At 33.5% G+C, this 16,570-nt stretch overlaps 3 protein-coding genes across 3 annotated transcripts; all 3 read left to right on the top strand.

Annotated features, from left to right (window-relative positions):
- Positions 1 to 470: 470 nt before the first annotated feature.
- LOC111887028 (probable receptor-like protein kinase At5g59700) lies at positions 471 to 6,675 on the top strand. Its single transcript, XM_023883256.3, has 6 exons — positions 471 to 1,470; positions 4,754 to 4,841; positions 5,879 to 5,949; positions 6,041 to 6,122; positions 6,208 to 6,323; positions 6,410 to 6,675. The coding sequence occupies exons 1-6, from the start codon at positions 544 to 546 to the stop codon at positions 6,476 to 6,478; spliced, it is 1,353 nt and encodes a 450-aa protein (XP_023739024.1). The 5' UTR covers positions 471 to 543; the 3' UTR covers positions 6,479 to 6,675.
- Positions 6,676 to 12,536: 5,861 nt separating this feature from the next.
- LOC111920433 (superoxide dismutase [Mn], mitochondrial) lies at positions 12,537 to 15,516 on the top strand. The gene is given in 6 exon segments (XM_052768037.1): positions 12,537 to 12,822; positions 14,743 to 14,789; positions 14,886 to 15,011; positions 15,099 to 15,155; positions 15,244 to 15,308; positions 15,376 to 15,516. Coding segments are annotated over 6 exon segments (687 nt in total). The 3' UTR covers positions 15,482 to 15,516.
- On the top strand, positions 13,031 to 13,792 carry LOC128130181 (bZIP transcription factor 11-like). The gene has a single exon (XM_052768038.1). The coding sequence runs from the start codon at positions 13,122 to 13,124 to the stop codon at positions 13,617 to 13,619; it is 498 nt and encodes a 165-aa protein (XP_052623998.1). The 5' UTR covers positions 13,031 to 13,121; the 3' UTR covers positions 13,620 to 13,792.
- Positions 15,517 to 16,570: the final 1,054 nt, after the last annotated feature.

The raw sequence follows: 16,570 nt of genomic DNA, 5'->3' as shown, positions 1-16,570 counted from the left end.
TTTGTAGATTTGCTCCGTAAAAGTTTAATTTCTTAAATATAACCTGTAAAAAACGTTCTGGTGTTTTTTTGTAGTAAAAGTCTTCAAAAGAACATTTTTATAATAATAATAAAAAAAACTTTAAATGATATAAAAATGATTTTTTTTTTGTTTGAAGTTTCATTGAGAAAGTTCTACAACAAAAAAAATGATATAAAATGGAAAAAAAAAAACATAGAGTATTCCCAGCCCATTAAGAGTTTCTTTTTTGCAGCCCAATACTTTTATCACAACAGCGTATGAACACTAAACTTGTAATCATACTACTATAAATTAACCATATATCTTATAAATTGAAGTCAAGTCATCGAATACCTTTAAAATACATTACCCAACAACTTGCATATGAGAGTTTTTTTTAACAATTTATCGATGACTTGAAATTTCTTTTAAGCCATGGTCAAATGAGGTGGGTAACCTTAGCAAACTTCGTTCTCTGTATTTATTGAAAGCCAATTTAGTGCTTCTACCTAAACCATAAATCATCATCAATATCAAAAGACAATGTCTTCTTCAAAGGGAAACCTTGAAAATTATCTAATACCACTAGAGGAGATCAACCTTGCAACCAAAAACTTCAGCCTGGAAAGATTCATTGGAGGCGGTGGATTTGGCAAGGTCTACGTAGGAGAACTCTCTGAACGTTGGCAAAACCGCACAGCTGCTATCAAACGCCGAGCACCCGATAGTTATCAAGGAGAGGACGAGTTCCGTAATGAGCTTCACATGATTTTAAAATTCAAGCATGAAAACATCATCTCCTTTATTGGCTACTGTGATGAAGCCGATGAGATGATTATAGTTTATGAGTATGCTACCAATGGAAGCCTCGACCATCATCTCCAATACGCAAATAAGATGTGTGACATAGCATGGACACAACGCCTCAAGATTTGTTTAGGGGCAGCAAAAGGACTCGATTACCTTCACTCGGGTCTTGGGGAGCACACCAGAGTGATACATAGAGACTTTAAGAGTGCTAACATATTGTTAGACGAAAATTTGGTGGCAAAAATATGTGATTTTGGCCTGTCAAAATGGGGTCCAAAGAATCGGCCAATTACCCATCTTAATACAAAGGTTGCGGGTACCCAATTTTACTTGGATCCCGCTTACCATGAAAGCCATATCCTCCGAAAAGAATCAGACGTGTACTCATTTGGTGTGGTACTATTCGAAATGTTGAGTGGGATGCTTGTTTACAGTGAAAGAAGCCTTGGAAATAAGGCAGCGTTTCTAATGACTTTGGTTCGACAATCTGATGAAAAGAAAGTACATGAGTTAGTTGATCCCCATATAAGACATCAGATTAGCAGTCCTTCTTTCTTTATTATTAAAGAAGTTGCATATCAGTGCATTAGTTTAAATTTAAAGGAACGCCCTAGTATGGCCATAGTCATTGGGAAGATCGAACATGCGTTGGATATTCAAGTAAGTCTTTACATTTACTTATTCTGAAAGAACTATAGTTTAAAATGCAAGCATAATCATCATGGATGATAAACCACAATGAATTAACCTACCCACCAGCCACCAACCACCGTCCCCATATTAATATTAGAATAATCATTTGTTCTATACTTATTCGTATATGAATATACGTATTCATATATGAATACAATTATTCATATATATTCGTGTGTGTGTGTGTGTGTGTGTGTGTGTGTGTGTGTGTGTGTGTGTGTATATATATATATATATATATATATATATATATATATATATATATATAGGGAAGAGTTATATGGAAAACAAGAAAACCAACAAAAAAAACCCTAAAAATGATAAAAATACATAAAAAAAATATACCTAGACATCACAAAACTATTTTTTGACTTTACATATCAAAAAAGCACAACTTTTTTTAAAAATTCGCTGAAAAAAAATCAATTTTTTTTTTATAAAAAAAAGTTTTGTTTTTCAAAAAAAAAATTAGCGATTTTGTGTTAAAAGGTGCGATTTTTTTAAAAAAAAAATTTAGTGATCTCTAAGTATTTTTTTATGCATTTTTATGATTTTTAATGTTTTGTTTTCCATAGAATCTAAACCTATATATATATATATATATATATATATATATATATATATATATATATATATATATATATATATATATATATATATGTTCATGTGAGACGACCTAATTTTGTGAGATCGTGAGACGCAATCCTAGTTACTCATTCTGTAGATAAAAAAATATTTTTAAAATACAAAATAATTAAAAATTTTCGAAATTCTTCTTTTCAAATATTATTTTCGTCATTTATATTTTCCAAAAAAAACCATTTTTTTACATATTCTTGTAGAATATTAGAATATTTTACATATCTGACAAATCTAGTAGAATATTCTAACATTCTAAAAATCACATTAGAATATTTACAGTGTTATATTATATTAGAATATTTCACGGTATTTTTTTTTATTTCTTTAGGTAATTAAAGTGATGAAAATAATAATTAATTTTTTTTTTGGAATTTTCTTTTTATTTTGCATTTTAAAATTATTTTTAGATTTGTTCTTACGGTCTCACAAAATTAACATGGTCTCAAATGAATATGAATCTCTCTCTCTCTCTCACTCACTCACTCACTCTCTCTCTCTCTCTCTCTCTATATATATATATATATATATATATATACATATATACATATATATATATATATATATATATATATATATATATATATATAAACTCATGTATTACATGAGTTTATTTAAAAAAATAAACAAACATGAAGATCTAACAATTTAAATTTATAAGAAAAAAAGTAAAATATTAATTATTAAAATTGAAGTGCATAGTTGTCTTTTAAATTTAAACTAATAATTTAAATAAATAAAATAATTTGATTCAATTTAGAAATTCAGAAATTATAAGGAAAGTTGCATTAATGTATTAGATATACATTTATTATTATATTTATTACATTTAAGTATTATATGAAATTTATTAAAATGGAAAAAACCACAAAATGACACATGGATATAATTTAATCTAAATTTACCATAAAATGACATATGGCATAATGCATAAGAGGATGACAAGTGAAAAAATTATTTTCATTTATTAGGAAATATATATATATATATATATATATATATATATATATATATATATATATATATATATATATATATATATACTAGGTGAATGCTCGCGCGTTGCGTATAAATATCTATATAGTTGAAGTATTTACAAATATATGTTTTTTTTAATATAACAATAACGTTGTTGTTAAATTTAATATAATAATCTGTATACTATATTGATATAATATATTGATTATTTTGAATTATATGATAATATATAATCTATTATAACTACATAATTTCAATCGTTTAAATGATTTCTACATGCGAGTTACATATGAATAAAATTAAATATAATATATGGTTTAATGTTATTTATAGTTGTTGTTATTGTTAATTATTTTTTTAAGAATTTATTTGCTTAATATTTTAATTTCTATCATTATAATTATTTTAAACATCAAACATTGTTTTTTGATTTTAAAGGTAACAATATAATTATTTATATAAATTTATTTTTAATTTTTGTTATTGTAAGTTATTTTAAGTTATTTATTTGAAAATTTTTAACGATTATAAAAACATATTTAGGAAATATTTTAGTTAAACCAAGATTACAGTTTAGTTTTTGCATTTATCACTACAATTTATCAATTTTAACTATTTACAAAATATTATTTGGTTTTTTTAAGTGGAACTGAAATTTTTATTTAAGTTGACACTGTAATGTTATATTTAAATTAACAATTTAAGTATTTCGTCCAAACTGTTCAAAAGTTGTAGCTTTAAACGGATAATGGTTTACATACAACAACATTTTAATTCTAATAAATTAAGTATAATATGTTAAAAGTTAAAGATATAACTTTATATGTAAAAGTAAAAATATTATTTTAAAATTGAAATTTAGTTTAGTTATGATTACACTTTAAGTTTGATATTTATATAACCTTATTAACCAACTTATAATCATTATTAGAAAGATACTACAATTTATCACTTTTAACTATTTACAAAATATTTTTTGGATTGTTTAAGTTCAACTAAAATTTATATTAAAGTTGACCCTATAATGTTATATTTAAATTAATAATTTAAGTATTTTATACAAATTGTTCCAAAATGTATCTTTAAAATGATAATGGTTTACATCCAACAATATATAAAAACTAATAAATTAAATATAATATGTTAAAAATTAAAAAATATAACTTTATAAAAATATATTATTTTAATATTGAAATTTAGTTTATATATGATTACACTTTAGGTTTTATATTTATTTAACATTATTAACCAACTTATAATTATTATTAGAAAGAAATTGAAAAGTCATGAGAGTTTCAAATACATGAGGTTCAAGAAAAAATGCTAGCTATATATATATATATATATATATATATATATATATATATATATATATATATATATATATATATATATATATATATATATATATATATTATGTTTGAGATCAAAGCGTTGTGTTCTCTCCTTCCAATAGCAAGTTCCATTTTACAAACGATTTTTATTTTGGCGTATATTGATTTTCGTTAAGTTCTTTGGATTTTTTTAGTTTTTTGTTTTCATTTATATTATATCTCTTTATAAGTTAATACGTTAAAATCAAGAACTCCTCACCCATTTTTGCCATGCTTTACACAAAAATTGTTAAAATTAGGGGTTACCCGGATCAGACGTTCTTACCATTACAGACATGTGTGTCGGGGATTTTCTCATTCTTCATCCTTCAAAACTCAAATTTCCATGTAAGTTTCTACTATTGATTTTATAATTATTAGAGTTCTTTTATTGTAACTTTGAACTTTTTTATATACCAATTGTTTAATGTACTCTTAAGTTCTATCCGAGAGTGAACTATGTGTTTTAGTTTGATCAATTTACATCGGATTTCATTATGGGTTCCTTTTAGTGTGTTTGACTAATCGTTTGTTTGATTGTTTTATCAATAAGTGGTAATTTACATGTTTTTATACTTCATAATCAAGAGATGAATCCGTAAGGAAGATTACATTAATGGAGCAATAAAAATAGATTTCTATTGTAATTAATAAAATGAAAAAGGTATGGACTTTTAAATGAAGTTTTATAAAAGCATTAGTTTTCTTTTAAATAATGCATTTTTGGTGTGGTCTTAAAGATAAATCAACCAAATAATTTAGGTTTTGGTGCTTGCATCCTTTTTTTACAAATACTTTTATCTATTTTCTTTGTAGGGAAAATACCACAAATAGACAAAAAAAATAGGGTGAATTTCTAAATTTAGTCATAAAATTTGATTTTTCCGGCTATAGACATACATTTCGCGGAGGACGCTCCGCGGACCTCCGCGGAATGGATCTTGAGGGTTTTTTTTTTTTTTTTTTTTTCACATCGATTCTTCGGGGTTTATATTAATTCTCCAACTAATTATTTTCAAGTAAAGATTATAATAGTATGATAATCTTTTCTTAAAAATAATTAGTTTGGGAAATGAATATAAACCAAGAAGAATAGATGTGAAAAAAAAAAAAAAACTAAAGATCCATTCCGCGGAGGTGTGGATCTTTAGTGTTTTTTTTTAATACATTGATTTATTTGCGATTTTGCCATTCTGCGGAGCTACAGTAGATTCCGCGGAGCTACCTCCGCGGAATGCATGTCTATATCCAGAAAAGTCCATTTTTATGTCTATTTTTTGAAAATACCCCCATTTTTTTTTTTTGACTATTTACGGTATTTTCCCTTCTTTGTATGGTTGTATCTGCTATTATGGGTAATAATAAATTTAGAGTCATTTTTTTAGTGGAACTGAAGAAGCATAGTTTATGTTCCTTACATTTGACCAACAAGACCGACCAATTTATTGCCTTTAAGGTACCATATTTGTATATAAATTTTTTTTTTCTGGTGGTTGAGTTATTGTTCTTTTATAAAATTTGAGAAGCTTTTATTTTTTTGGTTTTAGATTCAAACAACGACCCCATTGGAATGCAATGTTCGTCCAAACAATGGAATTATATTACCAAGATCAGTTTGTAATATCACAGGTAAATGTAGCAGCAGGTGATCAAAATTCTAATTCTCTACTTATCTAGCACAACAATAATATATTTTTGTATGCAACTTATGTAGTTATAAAGAGAGCAGTAAAGGAGGCACCACCTGGCATGATGTGCAAATCTAAGTTTAAAGTTAAAGCCGTTGTAGCACCTAATGGGGCAACTACAAATAACATAACTAACCGCATGGTGATTTATTTATACAATAACTTTTTTATAGTGAAACAATATATGGTGGATCATAGCTTGAAAAATATATGTGTTTTCTTTTGCAGTTCGATAAGGAAGAGAACAAGGTTGTTGAGGAGTTTACATTGAGAGCTATATACATTCATGTTTCATAAGAATCTTAAGACTTTTCTTCCCCAATGGGAGAAAGATGGAAGCCATAATTCTTCATGGCCTGATTTTTTTAGGATTTTTGTTCTCTTTTTCCATTTTGTTGAAACCGGTTTTTGTTCGGTTAATTAAACCTACTTTGATAGATCCCAAGTCTTTCTTTGCTATCCATCCACAACTGGAAAATAGCTAATGTAATACACCACTTATGTTATATATGAAATGAATTTCCTTGAAAATGTTTTGAAATGTTTCGGATCACAAACCCGTGTATCTCACAAAACATTATTGTCTTACGTATCTCTTTTTAATGTCATGTATCCTGTGTTGTACTTAAGGATAAAAGGTGAGAGATGAAAGTTAGAAGTTAAGAGATAGGGAATGGAGTGGATCTTGTCAAGTTCATTATTAATGGTTTTTATGTAATTTGTATTTACTTGATATGGTTATATTGATGCTTATTGCTAATACCCAATGATTTAATTATGAATATATTTGTGGGACCGAGTTTTTAGTAATTGCTAGTTAATTCTGAAAACTATTTTATAACCATTGCATTTTAAGTATTGAATAATTTGGGATGTTATAGTTTGGTATCAAAACCATAGTTTAAGAGAATTCAGATTGAATGATTCCACTCCTAGGCTTAGACTTTGGTTATGGAAAGTATGAATGAGTTATAGGATTATAATGCCTTAATTTAGGTAGACTCTTGTCCAACAAGTGATACAAAGGAATTGTCATGCTGGATGTTTGTGCAACGCAAGATAAGTTAAATGGACTTGTAGAATGCTACATGTAGTGCCTCTAAAGTGAGTATTCAAAGTAATACTAGTGTATAGATAGTCTAAAGCAATGGATCAAAATCTCCTAAGTGGCAAAGTCAAGGTTGGTTATGTATGATATGAGTATAATAATATAGGGCTTGTAGTATTATAAACACATGAAAATACTCGAATTCGATCGAACCATAAATGTGGTAGGGATTCGGGTGAGTTAGGAACTTACTGAACACACAACTTGTGACAAAGAAGAGGCATAAAGGAGTTTAAAGCATGCTAATGAATAATGGAAAATTTTTACAGCTTTGAATTTTCTGTCAAAGTCAAACAACTAGTATAAGAATTTAAAATTATTGGTATACATTTGATATATGTTCAAAATTGAATTGTACCCTTTAAGTACAATTATTAGTGAGTTAGAAACACCAAAGAATGAAGCAAATTAAGCTATTTAATTTATTAGGATTCCATTGGCTAAAAGGGGACATAATTGACTTTTGGTAAATGTCTAAAATAGGACAAGAATTGGAACTCCATATTTATGATTAAAAAACTAGTTGAAGTTGTCTATTTAGGACAAGCTTATGTTACTACATAGGGATGAGAACTTTAAATTACAAGTAAGTTGGTTGAGTAAAGAATGGAATGGAATCACGAACTTCATGCTTAGATGAAAGAAATACTCTGATGTGATTGACGACACTAGAAGGTGAGCCATTGACATATTTATGAAATTGTAATATGATGATTATGGCGTGATAGTACAAGAAAGAGTGACCGAGACAACTTGGGACGGTACATGACATTACTGACTCAATGCAACTTGTTGGGATCTTAAGGAGTTGGCAATCATATGACAACAATTCAAGGTGTTGTGGGTAGAAATTTAGACTTACTGTAACACCCAAAGTTTTGAAGGCCAAGAAAGGAAAGAAAACCCTAACTTTAAGGGGGGGACTCGGCGAGTCCAAGCGGGATCCGGGTCGAGGAGTAAGTGACCGACTCGGCGAGTCGGCCAAGGAGACTCGGCGAGTCAGGTCTGTTCGAGGAAAACCCTAAATCCGGGACTTTGGGCTCTATTTAAACTCCTTATTCTCTCCATTAGGGTTCCTTAGAGTCTCCCTCATACATAAAACGAACCCTAAGCCCCCATTGTTGTGCATTCAAGCTTCCAAGTCATTTTTGGGTGAATTGAAGGAAGAAGAAAGGGGGAAATCATTGAAGTCTCAAGGATTGGCCTTAGATCTGGAGTTTGTGGAACCTTTCTGAGTTATTGAAGGTAATAAGTCGTTTCTTTCCTTTAGATCTTCTTTGGTTGTGAGATTTGGGGCTTTTTAAGCCATGGATAGTCATCCGTTTGAGTTAGAAGCCGGATCTGGAGTTGCTACTTCAGATCCAAGCATACTATGGTCTTGAGAAGCATAAAGTTTTAGCCCTTGAGTTGATTATGGAGCCTCCTTGCCTTAAACCCTAGTTTATGGTGTATTTTGCCTAGATCTCCTTCTCTACACGTAAAGTTTGCAACTTTACGTGAGGAATAGGCTTGGGAAGGGTAGATCTACGGTTTGGAGTCCATGCATGACTCAAAAGTCCTCTGCATGTATAGAGATCTGAATGGACTCGGCGAGTCCTTTGAGTGGACTCGGCTAGTAGCATGAAGATGAGGAGGAACTCGATGAGTGGGATGAACAGCTCGTCGAGTCAGATGAAGTTGGGTAGGAACTCGGCGAGTTGGATGAACAACTCGGCGAGTCTGTTGAAGGTTGTCTTGGACTCGGCGAGTCTGTTCTTGGACTCGGCGAGTCAGGTCGCGAAACCCCAAACCCTTCGAGTTGAGACTCGAATCAGTGAGTCGAGTGGAGACTCGGTGATTTGGACAGGTCAGGACTCGGAAATCGGTAGACTCGGCGAGTCATGGACTGACTCGGCAAGTCGAGATGCGAATGGAAGAACTCTGAACATATGAACTCGGCGAGTCAATAGGATGACTCGGCGAGTAGGGTTGACTTGGAAGGTTGACTTTGACCAGGACTTTGTCTTTGACCGGAGTTGACTTGGTTGACTGTCGGGGGTCAGCTAGGCTAAGTGTTGCATTGATTTTGGTAGCTCGAGAAGCTAGTGGAGCAGGAGTTCAGAGAGTTACCGGTCAGCAGCCAGTGGGATCATCAGCGAGTTCAGCCAGTGCAGGTGAGTTTCCCTTTGTATGAATGGGTCTACGGCCACAATGCCGGCCCATGTAGTTATGAGTAGAAGACCCGGGGGTTAGCCCTAGGCACAGTATGCTAGTATGATATTCGGGACGAGGTCCAATGATAGAGGGCGGGTGCCCAAGGAATGGTTTATGTGATAGTTTATACTTGTTGTTTGTGTGATACTTGTATGTGCCTGGTAGGGAGGTGAGTGTGGGCGAGGTCCCGTATCTCACCAATAACAGAGTGTGGATGGTGTTCCACATCTCAGTAGCAGCAGATCAGGGGCGAGGCCCAAGTAGGGAAGGAGTGAGGGTGGGCTGGGCCCGTACCTCACTATCAGCAGGAGTATGGACGGGGTTCCATGACTCATCGGTAGCGGGACAAGGGCGGGGCCCATAGATAGGCGAGGCCTCAGGACAAGATCCGTTAGAATGTGTTAAGCTTACGCGATGTGATGTGATATGTTTATGTGCTATTGTATGTTAGTGGGCGATGCCCTGTGACAGGCGAGGCCTAAATGAAACAGATCTGTATCCGAGCGGGGCTCGAAGCCAGGCGGGGCCTGGAGTAGCGGGGCCATTGTAGCGGGCGAGGTCCGAGGTAGGGGTAGGCGAGGCCCAGGATAGCGGGCGTGGCCCCGTATGTGCAGTATGTGGTAGGGTGGGGAACTCACTAAGCTTTGTGCTTACAGTTTTCAGTTTTGGTTTCAGGTACTTCCATTGGCGGATGATGGAGCTCGGGGTGATCGCATGGCACACACCATAAATTAGTCAGCCTGGGAATGTTTACTCTGATAACGATCATGTATTTTGGAAACTATTACTCAGTTTATGTTTTGAAAAGATGAATTTGCTTAATGTGATGTTTTATTAAAAGAAATTTTTAGTCTTGAATTTTGGGACATTACACTTACTATTTCTATATCTTTAACCTATACTAACATCCCAGGCAAGCCTAAGATCTTGGACTGCCATCGTGTTTTTTTATGAAATCATATGCACGTACTTAAGGCTCAATAAAAAAGTAATGGACCAAGTCAAACCTCACATGGTCAATGCCTCATGAACTTTGCAATGAACTTTGCAGGCCCTCATAAAAGCCAGGTCAAGCAAGGATCAAGGAAGATCCCAAGAATGTCAAAATTATAGTTATTATTGTTATGAATATAAATACTAGTTGATCGATACACACAGACTCTACCACTACTACTTCTTCTCTGATTCTCTCGACATTTGAGAACATTCACACTAATACTAAGATCATCTAGCACGTGTAATTTTATTTCTATATAATATAAGTTCTAAGATAGGTGATTTCATCACCTCCTAAGGTTTTATGTCAGAGATAAAAAAAGGATTAAGGAATTTCCTCTTAACTCTTTGTGTTATGGCATTTACTTTACTTATTTGCTGTTGTTTAATCGACAACAACCTATTTCTCTACTTTATTCAATTATTCATTTGTTTACATTGTTAAAATCACTAAGATATCTTCTAGTATCTTTGTACATTTTTTAGTATCACAAAACTTATTGCACATATATACTTGTTAATCACTTTAACATGATTTTTGTCCCAAATACACTCATTTATATATGAAAATACTACACTTTAAGTTAACAGCTTTCGAGCATTATTGCTTTCCACCCTAGATCTTGGATGTAACATCCCAGAATATCAGAAGTAGAGTTGAAGGGCTAAAAGTGTAAGTGTGAAAGGGCAACTCGGCGAGTCCATAAGTGGACTCGACGATTTGGTGCTGAGTAGAGAAAACCCTAATTTCGGGGGTTGAGCCCTATATAAAGAACATAACACTTCTTCCCCGGCCTCTTTACCTTCCCTTTGAGTTCCAGAAACCCTAAATTCGTGTGAGCTTTCCTTGGTGAGAGATTAGAGCCTTGGAGGAGGTAATCTTGGAAGGAAATTGAAGAGCAAGAAGTTTGGAGCAAGGGGCTTTGCAGAGAATTGGTTCATTTATCAGTGGGAGCCTTTATTTGAGGTAATAATCTTCTGTTTGAGCTTTTGTGCATCTAGATCTATCATTTGTGGGGGGGGGGGGGTTGGGGCATAAATGAGGTCCATCTCAAGTTTGGTGTAAGATCTGAGGTTGCTACCTCAGATCTAGGTTGCTAATGATCCAGAAAGCCATAAAGTCTATGCTTAAGAGTTGTTGGTGAAGTTCTTTTGTCCCAAACCCAAACCCTAGAGTGTAACATGCTTAGATCTACTTGGATTCACGTAAAGTTTGCCACTTTACGTTATGGATGGCTTGTAGAAGGGTAGATCTATGGTTTAGAGCTTCTGCATGGCTTGGAAAGCCTCTGTATGGTTTCAGATCTAGGGGTACTCGGCGAGTCACAAGCACTACTAGAAAAACAGCCTTTTACGACGCGCAAAACACGACGCTCTTTGATTTATGTTACGCATTAGAGAGCGACATTAAAAAAGAGTCATCTCTTCAAAAAATTTAAGAATTTAGGTCGCGCATTATTGCGTGCCCTTAAATTAGTGTCCAAAAAACAAAAACAAAAAAACACGGAGGGCACCTATAATAAGATGCGTGTCGTCTAAGGATGCCGCTTTATAAATTTAATTTGAACGCGCGTTCTATCCTTTAATAATCAGGGGGAACGCATTCCATCCTTTAATAATCAGGGGGGGAAATGAAAAAATGAAATCCTAAAACATTAAAAACCCCGCCTTCCTTTTTTTTCTTTTTTCCCTCTTGCCCTAATTATCGATTCCTCATTTTTCTCTCAGATTTGAGTCTCCTCTTTCATCAAAAATAAGAGGTAGCAAGGTAAATTTTCTGAGATTCGAAACTATATGACTCGAATTAGAGGTTGAAGATCAGAAATCGATGGTTACAAGTCAGATTTGGGATCGAAAGTCAGAGGTTCAAGGTACAATCGGAAACATCAAGAGAAGGAAAGCAAAAGCGGAGGAGGCATCAGGTTCGAAGATTGTTCTCTTCTTCTTCATGTATATGCCCTGGATTTCTTTCTCTTACATTCAATCTCTAAATATTCTTTTATTCCCTAAATCAGGTACAAAGATTATTCCCTTCTTCTTCATCTGTTTTTGGAACACATGGCTCTACAAACCCTCGCGACTGCTAAAACCCTAGGTGCGATATCAAAGTTTTAGCAACATGTGTGTGGATTGCAGACGTTCACGCTTCCCGATCTTTCCTACGATTATGGCGCACTGGAGTCGGCGATTAGCGGAGAGATTATGCAGCTCCATCACCAGAAACACCACCGGACTTACATAACCAACTACAATAAAGCTATCGAGCAGCTCGATGATGCTATTACCAAGGGAGATGCTTCAACTGTTGTCAAATTTCAGAGCACTATTAAGTTCAATGGCGAAGGTTAAACACTATAATTTCCTATCTTGTCGATTTCAGTGTTTTTGGTTGAATACTTGCTAGAAGCGTTATGTACGAATTTACATCTATATCTTTTATATATATATATATATATATATATATATATATATATATATATATATATATATATATATATATATATATATATATATATTTAATAGATAGATAAATCTAAATAGTAATAATAATAATCAATTTGAAGCTCTATTACCATCTGGGTTCTGTTTAAAATCTTCATTTTCTCTCTTCGAATCTGCAATTTCAAACTTGAAGGTATTCTAATGGTTTCCTCTAGTGGTACGACAACATCATCAGGTGGTTCATACCCAATTCAGAACTCGGGGTCTGATGAAGATCTTCAGCAATTGATGGATCAGAGGAGGAAGAAGAGAATGATTTCGAATCGTGAATCTGCAAGGAGATCTAGAAAGAGGAAGCAAAAGCATCTGGATGATCTCAAGAGTCAGCTGAATCAACTCAGAAATGAGAACAACCAGATCATATCAAGCGTCAGTATCACCACCCAGCATTACATAAGCGTGGAGGCGGAGAACTCTGTTCTAAGAGCTCAGGTGGCGGAGCTGAGCCACCGGCTACAGTCTCTGAATGAGATGATCGCTTTTATGTACCAACCTGTCGACACCGGTTGTAGGTTTGAGGACGAGCAATACGGCAGCGGAGGTGGCACTGAGTTTGTCGACGAGTTCATGAATAACTCACCGAGTTACCTTTATGCAAACCAGCCTATTATGGCTTCAGCAGACATGATTCAGTACTGAGTCAGATGTAAATCTCCTAAAAGTATTGAAAAAAAATTCAGATTTGGTGATAGCTTGGGTGTGTTAGGGTGGGGTGGGGTGGGGTGGGTGGAATAAAGATTTGTGAACAAAGGAAGATGAAGATTTATGTGATGATTTATGGGTACAAAGAGCTATGATTGTAATGGGTCTTTCTTGTAATGGGTCTTTCTTGCAAGGTTAAACACTATAATTCGATTGGAAACTTCCTCTTCAAGTCCTAAATAGGTTAAAATGAAACAACTGAACAACACATTTAGGACAAATTTGATGCTAGGAGGATAATAATATTCATACTGTTGGGTTTTGAGCATTCTAACACTCCTAAGTGTACATGCAACCCTAAATACCTTGGATCTATGTTTTCTCTATTATACATGCAAATAAGAACTTCCAAGGTATTATCCTAATCTAGCATACAAAACAATGACTATAGCAAGATAGAATACATACCTCTTTGGAGAAGAAAGTCTTCATGAAGCTAGAGTGCCTAGTGCCCCAAGTGTGACACCTCAAATGGTTCACACAACACCAAATACACATGGAATGACTTGAGAGAAAACCCACACTTCATGAAATCGGCTAGCCCTTCTAGTATACCCACTAGTGCCGATTTTGGTGAATAATATGATGCTTATATAGTGTTACAATTGGGGCAAACCCTAATTGTCATGACTTTCCATTTCCTTGGATCCATGGGTACAAATACACCATGGAGCATCCATGGACCATCCTATGGGTTTTAGCCCAACTTGATTATCCATGGAGCATTAGCCCACTATACAAGTATGGATGATTTACACAATCAACCCATATATTTAATTAGTCTTCTTTTGATCACTTAATTAATCCTAGATTAATTCTTGATCAATACTAATTAAATAATCTTATTATTCTTATTACTAATATACTAGAACTTATAATATATTAATAACCATAAGTGTCTTATTTCTCTCATTATAGTCTATCCAAGTGCATGATGCCATGCAACCCAAATGGACCATGCCGGGTCGGGTCAAGTCTTACCAAATATAGTTATGGACTTAGACATTAATCCAACACATACAACCACAGATATCTAATCTACCCTTATGTCTCTGAGCAGGTCATGTAAATCACTCAATTTTCTGGAAGAATCTCACTCCCACCAGTGTTAGTTTCTTGACTTCTTCTTCTGATTTAGATGATAATTCTGACTTCCGAGCACTATAATTTGACCAAAACTGAAACCCTAAAACCTTATTGTAGGAAGGAGGTGGCGAGCCACCACATGGTTCTTTGGGCTCGACTATCAACCAGAGCTTTAGTTCTGTGGAAAAACTGATTGCTAAAAAGAACGCAAAAGGCGCTGCTGTGCAAGGTTCTGGATGGGTGGTATGTTCCTTAATCTTTATTTTGTCATTTTGGTTTTTTCTTTCAACTTTTTTTTTGTTATTTTAAACTTATGATATATTTTGGCAGTGGCTTGCTGTTGACATAGAGTTGAAGAGGCTTGTGGTTGAAACCACATCAAACCAGGTAAGTTATCACTAGTTTTATTCAAACAAATTAGTATCCCTATTAAACTTCAGAATTCAAATTATTGAAATATGAATCTCTGTTGTAGGACCCACTGGTTACAAAAGGTCCAAGTTTGGTTCCTCTGCTTGGCATAGATATTTCGGAGCATGCATTTAAACAAATTTCATTTTTGTATGGTATACAAATTGTACACATTTCAACTTATATATGTGTTTTTGTACAATTTGCAGTATAAAAATGTTAGGCCCGATTACTTAAAGAACATCTGGAAGGTGATCAACTGGAAATATGCAAGTGAGGTATATGAGAAAGAGTGCCCTTAAAAGAGTTTCAGGTTTGTTAAGATTTAAAGGATGCAATAAAGAAACCATATTTTACCCTTGGGATAAGAACATACTGTGTATGAAACCAGTTTTCCTGTTACACATTGGATTTTTTCTGATTAGAATCCATTGAATCATTGAGTTTCAGTCAATAACTAACATTCCTTTGTGCAGATGAAGCTTATGATTTCTGTTTAAGAGCTGTTCAAATACTACCTATACATTCTCTCTCTCTCTCTCTCTCTCTCTCTCTCTCTCTCTCTAATAACTTTGTGAAGAATTGTACTTAAAACACGATTTTTTGTGCAGCTTCCAGAATTTATGATGGGTCTCGCAAATCTTGCTTTACTTTCTGGTGAACGTTCATCTTTAAAGGTACTTGTTATATGCAAAGAAAAGGGTCATAGTCTTGCATCAGATCCCACATCCATATTTACACTTACATACCCTCATTTGTCACAGGTTTTGGGACCCATAAGCCAGGCCTTGCATCATGCACCCCAGTATTTGGATGGCTTACCAACTGTATGCATATTACATGTACTCCGCCTTGCAAATTTGGATTCTGCTGGTAAGTTTATTATTTATTTATTTATTTATGTATTTTCCAATGTATTTTTCATAAAAATCTTGTGAAATATGTTTTTCATAAAAAGAGGGAGCAGTGATAAATTAAGATTTATTTATATTATTTAATAAATCTTTTACACATTTGAAGTTATTAAATAATAAATATTGTGTATTTTGTTGTCTGCAGTATGATGACGCAGAGAAACGAAGAGAATTGGACAAAAACTCTTTAGAAAGATACACTCATTATTATAAAAGATGGGCTACAAACCAATCCATAAGCTTACATTATTATTGTTATAACTTATAATATCGTTTCTATTTATATAAAAAAAACACTTGACTTTTATATGATGTTTTATAATTTATAAGTTTTAAAAGGATAATTATTGTTTTTTGTTCTGGAGTTAGCAATGTTATCAAACACAGCTGAAACTGTGAAAAGAGCCAGAGAACTGAGGGAATTGGGAGTTTACCCTATGGTCCTCATGTCCCAAATGGCTACACTTATTATGGACA

Source organism: Lactuca sativa, chromosome 1 (genome assembly GCF_002870075.4).
Source record: "Lactuca sativa cultivar Salinas chromosome 1, Lsat_Salinas_v11, whole genome shotgun sequence".
Lineage (NCBI taxonomy): Eukaryota > Viridiplantae > Streptophyta > Magnoliopsida > Asterales > Asteraceae > Lactuca > Lactuca sativa.
The sequence above is the reverse complement of the archived record's forward strand: the minus strand, read 5'-3'. Positions and strand labels throughout refer to the sequence as shown.